Source organism: Canis aureus, chromosome 31 (genome assembly GCF_053574225.1).
Source record: "Canis aureus isolate CA01 chromosome 31, VMU_Caureus_v.1.0, whole genome shotgun sequence".
In the NCBI taxonomy this organism is placed as follows: domain Eukaryota; kingdom Metazoa; phylum Chordata; class Mammalia; order Carnivora; family Canidae; genus Canis; species Canis aureus.
Genome location: NC_135641.1, coordinates 8,216,482 through 8,228,532, shown reverse-complemented (window position 1 = coordinate 8,228,532; position 12,051 = coordinate 8,216,482). Strand labels below are relative to the sequence as shown.

Sequence of the window (12,051 nt, the reverse complement as noted above, 5' to 3'; positions counted from 1 at the left end):
TGCTTTCTGCTCTCCTCCAATTTTCCTTTTCGACTCAGTACAACTTTTTATGAGCAAAGTGATGGGAGGGCAAACTTTAAAGTAAGGTGAAGTGATATCTTGGGACTCTGATTTCCTTCTGCAGTTATTTAATATATGTATGTGTTACAAAATTCTAGAAGTTCTGAAATCTTTGGTCAGGTGGGAGAGCTGTACCAAGTGTCCTTGGTGGAAGATAGTTTCATGAGCCCTCACAAAGTGACATTTGTTTGGAGAATCACTGCCCTTGGAATTATGTGAGATCCCTAGAAACAAAGCACTGCTCTAACATGCATTGTTAGGTGGGATGAGAAAGTAGCCACAGTAGTCTCCCAAACCTGGACTGGGAGTTTGAACTTAGCTCAGCATCAGTGATTCTATCAAACAGGGCAACACTGGAGAGATGCCCTAAAGCCCAACTGGGCTGCAGCGCCTGGGAGCCACGCTGACCACCTGCCTCCTGTCAGACCTTCTATGTGGAAAGCACGACACAGTGAGGAGAGGCAAGGCATGCTTCTAAACATACTGGGCCTTAAATATTCCATCTACTTACAAAGTGTTAGGATTACTTTTAGTTCTAGGTTTTGGACTGTAAAATAATAGATAAAGAATCTTAACGGAATACTACTAATGAGAGCTAATATTTCTCTCTTATTCTATGCCAGGAACTACTATAGGCCGCTGACACCTTGACTCATGTAATCTTCACGACAGCCTGCTCAGGTAAGTGCTACCATTACTCACAATTGACAGGTGAGGAAGCCAAGGCACAGGGAGGGTTAGTAAGCTGCCTAAGGTGACACAGCGAGGAAGAGGGGGAGCCAGGATCCGAGCTCATAGCCTGGGCTCCTAATGGCAGCTGGAGCTCTTCAAAGTCCAAACCTTAAACCACTTTAAGGCCTTTTATGGTTATGGAACAATTGTGTGAATTAACCCAAAGGTTGCTGGGCTTATAGGAAAATGAGACAGGCTGGTTGAGACTAACTTTACTAATCAATGAGTAGGCAGACAAGAAACACTTTTTCTATGAAGATTTTTCTTTGAATAGTTTTTGAGACGAAATTACAACAGAATTTTACCAAGCACACACTTTTACTAGGTTGAGAGAGGCAGCTAGGGCATGAAATACTTACCCAAATTTAAAATTTATGTTATTGCACCTCAGAGGCCACAGTTGTGTCCACATCAATCCTACACTGTAGGTCACAGAACAAGTGTGGAGGAAAGCACTGAGAGGTCAGTGTGCCGGGAAACTTGAATTCCCATAGAGTATTCTGGTCCTTCTTCTGGAACAATGCAAACCATCCCATCTTCCCCTAACCATATAACCTTGGCCAAGTGATTTCTCCTTTCCTGATCAGGATTCCCATAAATGCAAGACACAAAGGGTAGACTAAGTCCAAAACCTACTTGGAGAAGTCATAGAGAAGGCAGCGATCTGCCTCTGAGGCAGTGGGCCAGGCTGCCCATGTCTGAGGGAGCTGGTGGCCAGTGTGGAAGAGGGAATGGGAAACTGATCAAAGGCCTACATTTACATTCAGGCAAAGAGTTGGTACCGTGAAGGACAAGGTGCTAGAGGAGTATGAACAGCAGAGGGGTTGGTTTGGAAGAGTGTGATGTTTTGGCTGAGCTCTGAAAGAAGAGTACTTTAGATGAGTCAGGGGTGGGGGTGGATTGGGGGTGGCTCTGTTTTCTCTGGTCCTAAGAGCTGGACACTACACCGAAGCATGAATCAACCTTCAACAGTGCGAAGGAATGCCAGTGATGGTACAAACTTGGTGTTTCACAGGGGCATGGCACTGCCAAAGCCCAGAGAGGATGTGGGGTGCAGGCGCCAGTATGACATCGAGGGGGACAAGTTTCACCTTCAGTTAATCTTTTCCTGTATTTGGAATTGCTTGACCATGACCCACAGTTAAAACTTGGGTCTTTTAACGCTGTGACCTGGTACATGGACAGACACACATACATAAGACACAGTCTGACCCTCACAGCCTGGAACACACTCTGATATTTCCTGCTTGATCCTATTCCATTAAAAAAAAAAATGCTGGTCTCCACCCACTGAACTGACTTCGTGAGCCACCCATGGGTCACAACCCATAGTTTGGAAAACACAGTTTTCTCTGACAAATGCATTAAAAGATAAACCCTCCCATGCTTCCGTTTTTCCCTGTAATTATAATCAATGTGTGAAGGCCACAGTAGGGTCATGTAGGCAACCCTAGTGCTACAGGTCAGCTGCAGAATAGGTTTTAGAGACAAACACCTAAGGCTCTGACCACAGTTGTATGTCCTCAGACCATACATGCAGGGCCTGGTGGGGGACGCACTGCTTGTGTGTGTTAGCATGAGTGGCTTTTCCAATAGAGTAAAACCTTACTTAGTTGGTTTCACTAATTTGAAGTTTGTGTTCATTAGAAGAAAGGCTGGACAAACAGGCAACATAAACAAGATGGTAGGAAGAATATTAACCCCTTAAGAAAATGAGGTATTGGGAAGAAACCCCAAATATCCTACAATGAAAATTTATTCACAAATAATTGTTATCTCTATTACAAATAAGTCTTACTTATGCATTAAATCATGTCTCCTCTATGAGAATTTACTGGCAACCTTAACTAGTTGAGTCCGAGTTACAGCATGATCACGAAAGTAACAATACCCTATTTTTTAAATAAATATTTTATAATTTGGAAATTAAAAAAAGTCTATCGCACTACCATTCACTAGAATTAACACAGATTAGTGAAGTTCTACTGCATGAGTTTATTAGTTTTCTTAGGTTTGCTATTCAGAATGTGTACACACATTCCTATGAAAAGTCAGGCAAATTACATCAGCCAGGTGACAAAAGCTCAATTTCATGAGGTCCCACAACAGCTTACTTAAGACAGCATAACTGTCTTTCAAGGTTCAAGACCCAAATGGAATGTACTGGTGGAGAGGAAGGGGTAAATAGGTAATGTACTGAAGAAATCCCACCATGGGAGGTTTCCTATCCTACCCCATTGTCCAGCTGTCTTCAGAGACTTTCCACTGCGTTGTGCACATGGTTGCACGTTGGGTCGTGTGGCTCTCTCTGGCCAGGTCATAGGTCCAGGTGGAATCTATGGAAGTTCCCAACCAGGGATCACAGGAGGATGCTTGCCTGACTTCTCTGACTATGGACTGCAGGGTGTGGGAAATGCTACACAAAAGGCCCCTGGGTGGCTCAGTAGGTTATGCATCTGCCTTTGGCTTAGGCCATGATCCTGGGGTCCTGGGATTGAGCCCCACATCAGGCTCCTGGAGAATATGTTTCTCCCTCTGTCCCTCACCCCGATCGTGCTTTCTCTTTTGCTCTCTCTCTCGAATAAATAAATAAAATCTCTTTTTTTTTTTTTTTTTTAAAAGAGAGAAATGCTACACGAAGAACACTCCCACAGCTCACACTGGCATTGAAAATGTGGGGAATGCAAAATAAGTGGACATTTAGCTACTTGTAACATGTCCCAGGGGAGGCTCTCAAAAGAGAAGAGTGGTCGTCTCTAAGCAATGTATAGATGTTTTGCTTGTATTTTTTAGGGCAATAGCTGAAAGTGTGGTCCCTATACAGCAGCAGCAGTTCATCTGGGAGTTGGCTGGAAATGCATGTTCTGGGTCCTATGTGGACCTACCCAATCAGAAACTCAGGGGGCCATGCTGGCAAGCTGTGTCTCACCCACCCCCAGGAGATGCTGGTGTGACTCAAGGCTGAGAACCAGGCTGTGCTCTAAGGTGCAGAGGGACAGCCCCGTAGTCTTGCTCACTTCCACCTTCAGAAACAATTAGGAAAACTCACTACCATATGCTGAGTCAATCCAGACAAACAAGGAAACAGTTTTTAATCTGTATTCACACACATATTGAAAAAACTACCCTGCCCCCACCAAGCCCATCTAGAAGAATTCAGTCCTAAGGACTTAGGTGGAGCACAGCAAGTTGCTATTTCCTGAGTGCTGCTACTGGCCAGCACCACCTGGAAGCCTTAACCAGCCTCTATGACATTAAATCTTCTGAAAAATTCCCTGAACAAGGTATTGCTGCCCCATCTCCAAGATGAGAAACTGAGGCTCAGGACATCACAGCTATGTGGCCAAAGCCACAGATGACCCTGGCAGAATCAGGTTTAACTCCACCCCTCATCCTGAACTCAGTTCAAGGCTCCAAGAGCTCCTGGGAAACTTGTCTTCACAGCCATGACACAGAATGCTGAGTCACAGATGTCTGCTAAGGGGGTCACAAGTGACAGAAAGCTCTTGGTGAAATCAAGCTGACTTTTACATCCGGTCTTAAAGACTAGTGGTGGGGGGATGCTCCTGGGAGTGAGAAGGGGGAGGGAAGCAAGACCACAACCTAGTGGTCAGGTGCAGTGGGAGGTGCAGGTCTAGGGAGCATGACTGGGGGAAATCACATTGGGGACACCCTGACTGAGGGATGTGCACTGTCTTCTGGAGGTGATGGGGAGCCCTTCACAGCTGGAGAGCTCTGCCCCTGGCCCATCAGACGCACAGGCAGACGGTGCCCTCCCACTCAGCCTGTGGCGTGGCCCTGGGGAAAATGCCCAGGTTCAGCCTAGCCCCAGGCTTAGAATCCAGACTCAGCTACCTTTCTGCACCCACTCAACCTGTCCCAGGCTGAGTCACTCCCAGGGGACTGCCTGCCTCAGGGCTTTGCTCCAGCCCACTCCGAGCCCAGCACACACAGAGTATTCTAAGGAGAGAAAGGAGAGATTTTAAAAAACGCAACTTCAACACTTTGTGGCTTTAAGGAGTTGGACCAGGGGCGCCCCACACCAGGCGCAAGGGTGGGCAGGAGTCAGCCTGCTGAAGACGGAGGGGTGGTTCACAGAGTGCTCCCCTGCACCAGTGCCCAGGATGGAGGAACGCACAGGTGGCCCAGGCCTGGATCTCCTCGGGGAGCCCTCATCCTCTTGGGGGTTCAGATGGTGAATGTGGGGCAGAGATGGGCTAAGGACAATGGTCATCTCAGGAAGTGGAAAGTGAACTGCACAGAGCTCCACCATGAAATCTGGAGTGAGTCAAGTTAGCTAGGTTGTGTGATCTTTCTCTAGAAACATCCAGACTCTTGCTCATGAGCATGGAGAGTGCTGTGGGCAGAGGACTGGAGGTGTGCATAGCATACTGTGTGTGTTCACGCTGGGGTTGGGGATGGCTACAAGAAAGCCACCACCTTGGGCTTTAAGGTACAAGGTGGGGCTAAAGAGAAGCAGGTGCAAAGGGGGAGGCACGTGGAATTTAGTTTGTCTTGGACACCCAGACGGAGATGTCCAGCTGGCAGCTGGCCATACCAGTCTGAACCAGGGTTGGTGGCGAGGGCTGGAGGGCTGGATATGGGCCTCGCCATTGATGCACAGTCAGAAAAACTGTGAGTGCCAATGAGCTGACCCGGGGAGCATGTCCAGTGAGGAAGGAAGGGAGGAAAAATGTAACGTAGCTAATAAAATAACAATTGAGAGCCTTAATTTAAACATGAGTTAACGTAAAACCTCACCTCTTGAAGTATTTGAAACTGTCCAACACGACATAAACCCTGCCGGGGGTACACGCTCCGGGTTCTGGAATGCGGGAGTGCGAAGGCTTGGCTCACGTGCTCGTTCGCCGTAGGAGAAGGGCGAGGGCGGGGGACCTAGGACGGTGGCCGACGACACCCGCAGCTCCCAGTGGGCTGGCCGCACGGCCCCGCCCCGGGCCTGAAGCTTTGCTCTTCCTTAGAGGCCGGTGCTCTGGGAGGTGGGCCTGGCCTTCCTGAGCGCCGCTCAAGCTCGGAGAGCCACGCTGGCCTCTCTTTCTTACTCTTCAGCATTTAAAATCCTCGGCAGCCCTCCGGCACCTTCTCTCCCACTTCGCCATGGGGCTTCTCTGCCCCGTCCTGCAAGTGTCGTGCCCTGTCTTCCCGATCAGCCCAGGGGCCTGATTTAGGGGGAGGTACCCGTTCACAGCCTCCTCGTGCCGCTGTCCTCGGGCCGAGGCCTTGAGCACCATGGGATGTGAGGGTGACCTAGGGCACTGCTCCCTCGGCGAGAAGACCGCCTCGGGGCAGCCCAGGGCAAGGGCAGCCGGGGCCTCGGCAGGTGGTGACTGCGTGCTGAGGGGGGCTGCTACACACAGCGCGGTGTCCCCCAGTCCGAACCCCCGGGCCTCACGGTAGGACCATATTTGGGGACAGAGTCTTTCAGGAGATCCTCTGGTTAAAATGAGGTCATGAGGGTGGGTCCTTATCCACGATGACTGGTGATTTGATAAGAAGAGGGAACTTGGACACAGACATCTGCACACAGGAAGGAAGACCACGTGAGGACACGGGGAAGCCAGCCATCCACAAGCCAAGGAGAGGCGCCTCAGGAGAAATCAACCCTGCCCACACATACCTCCTCTCAGACTTGGGCCTCCAGAACTGTGACATGATCCATGTCTGTTGTTTGAGTCCTGAGCCTGCAACACGGTGTCAGCCTGAGCAGACTGCTGCAGAGCTACCCAGGGCTCAGGTGCAAAGAAGTCAGGTGGGGGCAGTCCCCGAGGGTGCAGCAGTGAGGGAGAGCTTTGTGGAAAAGGGGCTTGCGTGGCTCTTGAAGGACCGGTACAGTTTGGGTGAGTCCATAGACGTGGCCTACTCAGCTCAGGATTCCCTGGACTTAGGGAAACACGTGGGAAGAGAGGTCTGCAAGGAGCGTTGGATGCAGTGAGACTGGGTGAGGCTACAAAGAGTGGGGCCCACGAGACCGCTGGGGGCTGTCGGCCAGAGCCAGGCAAGCGACAGGTCTATAAATGAGCCTTGAAGTCTTGGCTGAAAAAGCCCTTGGCTTTTCGAATGATCAATCAATAGCCATCATTCATAAGGTGCCTTGTGTCACGCAGAGTTGGTGTCTTTTCACTCTGTGAGGGCTCATCACTTTTACCCCCATTTTATATCCAAGGAGTCCAGGCTCTAAGAATCTAAGTGCTTGGGGCCCCCTGGGTGGCTCAGTGGTTGAGTGTCTGCCTTGGGCTCAGTCTGTGACCCCGGGGTCCTGGGATTGAGTCCCGCACTGGGCTCCCCGCAGGGAGCCTGCTTCTCCCTCTACCGATGTCTCTCATGAATAAATAAATAAAATCTTAAAAAAAAACCAAAACAGAACTTAAGTGCTTTCCCCACAATCACACAAGCAGCAGGTCACAAAGTTGGGGTTGGGAGTGAAACCCGTTTTCTGTCCCCACCTGAGCTCCCTGTGCTCCAGCCGACCGCAGAGGTGAGCTGAAGCCCGCCGCCACCCGGGGCCGGGCCACCAGTGGGCAGCTCGGAACAGGCAGCCCAGCTGGGCAAGCCATCCAATGGGTAGCCTAGCGAGGGCGGGGCGGGAACAGACCAGCACGGAGGTCTGAGGGCTGAGCGTCAGGGAACGTTCATCAGGGGACGTGAAATTTCTCGGTCTGTTCGTGTGTGTTCTCACTAGGCGTGAGAAGGAAGAGGGCCATAGGACTGGCGGCAATGCAGACTTGCAGCCGGATCGCTTCAACGAAGCTGTGAGTTCTTTCACAGCGAAGGCACAGGTGGGGTTTGGATCTGTGAGCATCACGCCGACATCCAGATCCCTGGAAAGCCGTCTGATGCAAAGCTGACATATCAGTTTAGACATATCTGTGTTGACAAAACTTGGCTCTAAGAGGCTCAGGATGAGGTTCTTAACCCAAGCGGCCCTGAAATAGAAATCAGCACATCCACCAACCAGGCGAGAGGAAAACCAACCCACTTGCCCTGTACCTTATTCTCACCAATGCCAAACTGACATTTCACATTTCCTTTCCTTACGAGTTCAGGCAACGAGCCCCCATGGCGTCGGCAGCACCTGTGACTTTCATGTCACATTACTGTCACCGCAGGTATGGTAAGATACTATTCCATTCGTTCCTACCTCAAAGCGACGGTGGCCATTAGACCTATCATGAAATCTTGCCATCAGATTTCTAAAGAAATAACTGTATCATAATTTTAGATGATATTTTGATAACTGAATCTACTTATGGCAAGGAAACCCATAATATGAGTAAACAAAAAAAAAATTGGGAAAAATGCAAAGGAGCAAATTCGAAAGGGTTTGGAGCATGATGGAACAGATGCACAGACACGCAGACTCTTGGGTCTCCCATTGGGGGGCCCGGGGTTCCCCTGCTGGGACTCCCTGAAATCTAGCCTCAGCCTGAACCACAGTGAAGGGAATGATAAGCATGGCTGCTGAGCTGCTGTTAGAGATGGGACATCTCAGTGGCAAATGCTGCAGAAGTTGAAGACACCGCAGCCTGCCTGGTGTCCTGGGTTTGCTCCGCACAAGGATGCTGCTGCGTCTAACAGGACAGAGCATTCAGGAAGGAACAGGAGGTGGCTCTGAATACATCAAGAGCCAGCTTCCCAGCCCATGCACTGCTAACGCCCCCACATTCCTGCAGGTGTCGCTCGGGCAGCCAAGTCCGCACCTGTCCCACTCTCCTGCGTGGGGGCCTGGGGTAAAAGCCTGAACCGTTGTCCACAGCAACAGCTTCTGACCTTGAGAAATTCAGGCAACTGGCAGTTGTTTGCTGGACTTGTGGGCTGTTTCACACTCAGCTCTTGAGAACGCAGCACAAGTGCTTATAAAAGGGCTGCTGGGTCACTTCTAGATGGAGTACCCTTGGAAAGCAATTCCCCAGAGTTCATCCGGGGAGGGACAGAAGAAAAATGGTAATAATTTATACAACCGTCAGGAAGTAAATGGGTTAATGAAGGTTTCTAGGGAAATAGGGCATGCCGAGGAGCTGGGCAGGCTGCAGTATGAAGGAAGCTCTCCCGCCCTGCCCATCATCCCAGCCCCCTGGCCATGAAAACTCACTGTGGAATTTTAACAGGGAGGCTGCACTGAGGTATTTATCACTTCACATGTCAGTTTGTCACATGTAACAATTACTGTGATGATCTCAAATTGGACCTGACACGAATCCTCTTGATGATACAGCATGCCTGTATTCAGCAAGATGAATACTGTTTTTAATTTCTCCAGCAGAGGATGCAAGGATCGACCAGGGTCGCTCTCAGTAATTTCCATACCACTTGACTCAGCGCCCATCCCGCTGTGACCATGCCCCTCTGGCTGACAGCCGTGGCCAATTTTAGGAAGCGTGGTGTCCCACGGTGCTTACTGGTCGTTCACAGTTTTCAGAGACAACAGGAATTGGGGAGCAGGAGAAATTTAGGGTCATAAATGGAGAGTTGGGGAAAACAGGCTTGAATAAGCTCTGAAATCATGTCAATTGGGAAATAAAACCTAATTAAGAGAAACTGTGCTTTATGAGGAACTTTCCAGGAACACATCAATTGTGCCCAGTAAACTCTGAAGTCCGTACGTCCCTGGCTAGCAAGAAGACATTTTTTCTCCTCCATCCCTCCCACAAGCAGCTCAGTCAACCTGATCCCTGCTGCGGCAGTGTGTGTGTGTGGGGGGCCAGCTGCTGTCTGCCACACCCCACCAGGCCCAGGTGCCATGGGGACACACCACTGACTCTAAGGAGACCCACTGGGAAGATGTCAACATCTACTGGATGAGGCTCAGCCCCTGACAGTAGTACTCTGCTTACAGCCATCACCCAACAGCTAATGCTGATGGCGACTTTTACAATTACCACTCCCCACTACCCTTTAGATTGTGGTTAGGAAGGAGCCCACAGAACCGAGTATCCATCACAGAAGCTGCATGGCAAGACATTCAGTGATCAATGTACCAAAAAATCCTCTTTACACATCTTTATGCTTCTGGCCATTGGGGCTGCAAAGTCCTGGCCATTAGAAGGCATGGCCATCCTTCAAAGGCATGTCCCTTGATAAAATATCAATGCCAAAGAAACAGACAGATACACCATACATACCTGCGGCCTTGCCAGCCTCTGTCGCCAGGGTCCCCTCGAAAGAGTAAGCAGTTTACAAGAGAAAGAAAGCGAGACATTCGGTCATTTGAAAACAGCAATTATGGTCACAAACTCTTAAGCTGAGAGGAGAGGGGAGATACAGAATTAATAGCCCATTAGATTACAACAGAAGACAAAAATGTTAGAAACCATGGAAAAGAATTCAATCGCCCTTCTACACATGCATGTATCTCGTCTTCTAAAGATTCGATTTGGGTTGCAAAGCTCGCTCAGCTACCTGTGGTGTAGCTGGCCTAGCCCAGGGCTCCTAACTGGGTCCTCCTCGGCACCCTAGCGTTTCATAAGAACAGCTCAGTGGCCACAGAACGTTGGAGATGATGCTCGGCTCCTCTGGGTTGTCCTCATGCAAGGACTCTTGGGAAGAACTAACAATGACGAATGGAGGTACATATAGGAATAATCATTAAGAATACCCAGGCGAGAAATAAAACAAAGCAGTTCTTGAACAGTTTTAGTAAAGAAAAAGACAGCATGGTACAGTCCCTAATTAACACATAGCACTTCACAAGGAGAGATTATATGGCAGGCTCTGGGCCAGATACTAAAGCTAAAGAAAAAATGTGTGAAACCAAGCTCCTGCCTCATTAAAAATCTTGGTCTGAGTTGGCTATATGTTTTATTATATGCCATTATCTTCATCCTCATTATACTATGACACCTTCAGTGTCCGTCGCCACAGCTCCCAAGGATATATGAAAAGGAGACTCATCCCTCTTGCTCTGCATGTTAGTCGGGACTGTGTGTTATCTCAGATGAGTGCATTTTCACAGTGTTCATTTAGAAGATTATTGAAACAAATACTGAAATACAAATGATGCATTGTTTGGGTGCAGAAAACAACCGTAGAGCACAAAAGAAAACCCAAGAGATTTGTTTGATGAACTGTAGCACTCAGGCAGTCCATTTCCTTGTGTTGCCCTAAAAGTGTCACACAATAATTCCTAGTAAAAACTTTAAAAAGATTTACAGGTACAGCACCTTTAATCTTATTTTAGTCTGAAATGACTCATTACCTACCCAGGATCTACTCTACTCCCAGTGGAATGCAGATGGCCTCACTGAGGACCCATTCTCCCCCCGCCATTCCTCGAGGACTGACTTTTGCTTTCTCATCTCCTCCAGAGTCCAGCGAAGTCCCAGCCATGTCATAGAAACTTCATAAATGCATAACTGTTATTAATTCACATGTGCTTTTTGTTATTTTCAAAGCCTACAGAAATTCATTTTTCCTCATTCTGTCCCATTAGAGAAATATTTATCTACATAAATATCATGCTACAGATGAAGAGGCAGGCCCCGAAGGTTAGTGTCATACCTGGGACCACCCAGGAGCCACAGGCCAGGACTCAGGAAGCCCTGGTTCCATCCCCAGCATGATACTTTTCCAGGCAAAGCTGCTTCATGCCCAGACCATGGAAGTCTGAACCTAAGAACTCCATGTCCCTAAACTGCTTGGTTTCATAGTCATAAATATGGCCTAGGGTTAAAAAAGAAAGCTATGAAGACCAACAGATAAACCATCAGATAAAAAGCCCAGTCTGAGTTGGATCAAACTCAAGCTTCAAGTGGAAACATTTCTCTTTCTGTTCTGTTGTCCTGTAAGCGATGTCGGCTCAGTGACTCAGAGGGAGGAGCCCCTGTGCTAGCCTAGCCCCCAGGCTTGGGTTTCTGATACCTCCCATCCAGGGACCACAGATGTACTGGCACAGTCTTGAATTCTGAATGCCCAGAAGATGCTGCAAGGGCAATGGAGACTTGCTGCCCTGGGCCTCCTTCCCCCTCGTCTCTCAGCTTCAGGCTCCCCCCGATCCAAAAGAGGCAACACAGGCATTTCTCATGGATATCCACCTCACAGGCTTAGCCTGGCCAGAGCTGGAAAGGGTGTGCATTCGTTTCTATCAATAATCATATTTGGGACCTCTGGCAAAATAGAAACAGACTCTTTCATTCTTCAGCAGTATTTGTTTTCAGCCCATGTGGCACCACCCTTCCCACTGAAGACTTTTTATTTAGTTTTTCCACTTAAAGTCATAGTGAACCTATCTGTGAGTCATCAGTT

General features: G+C 48.8%; 1 protein-coding gene and 1 long non-coding RNA gene across 4 annotated transcripts in view; one reads left to right on the top strand and one right to left on the bottom strand.

Annotated features, from left to right (window-relative positions):
• DAP (death associated protein) overlaps positions 1–12,051 on the bottom strand; it is a 65,311-nt gene that overhangs the window by 26,955 nt on the left and 26,305 nt on the right. For 2 of the 3 annotated variants that reach the window (XM_077879573.1, XM_077879574.1), the window contains exon 3: positions 9,933–9,966. The exons of the other annotated variant lie outside the window; for it this stretch is intronic. In XM_077879573.1, the coding sequence (XP_077735699.1) occupies positions 9,933–9,966 (34 nt within the window). The remainder of the gene's footprint in view (positions 1–9,932; positions 9,967–12,051) is intronic. 3 annotated transcript variants of the gene reach the window in all.
• Positions 1–12,051, top strand: part of LOC144302316 (uncharacterized) — a 55,243-nt gene that overhangs the window by 38,473 nt on the left and 4,719 nt on the right. Inside the window, exon 2 of the long non-coding RNA XR_013369165.1 lies at positions 684–741. This is a non-coding gene — a long non-coding RNA (uncharacterized LOC144302316). The remainder of the gene's footprint in view (positions 1–683; positions 742–12,051) is intronic.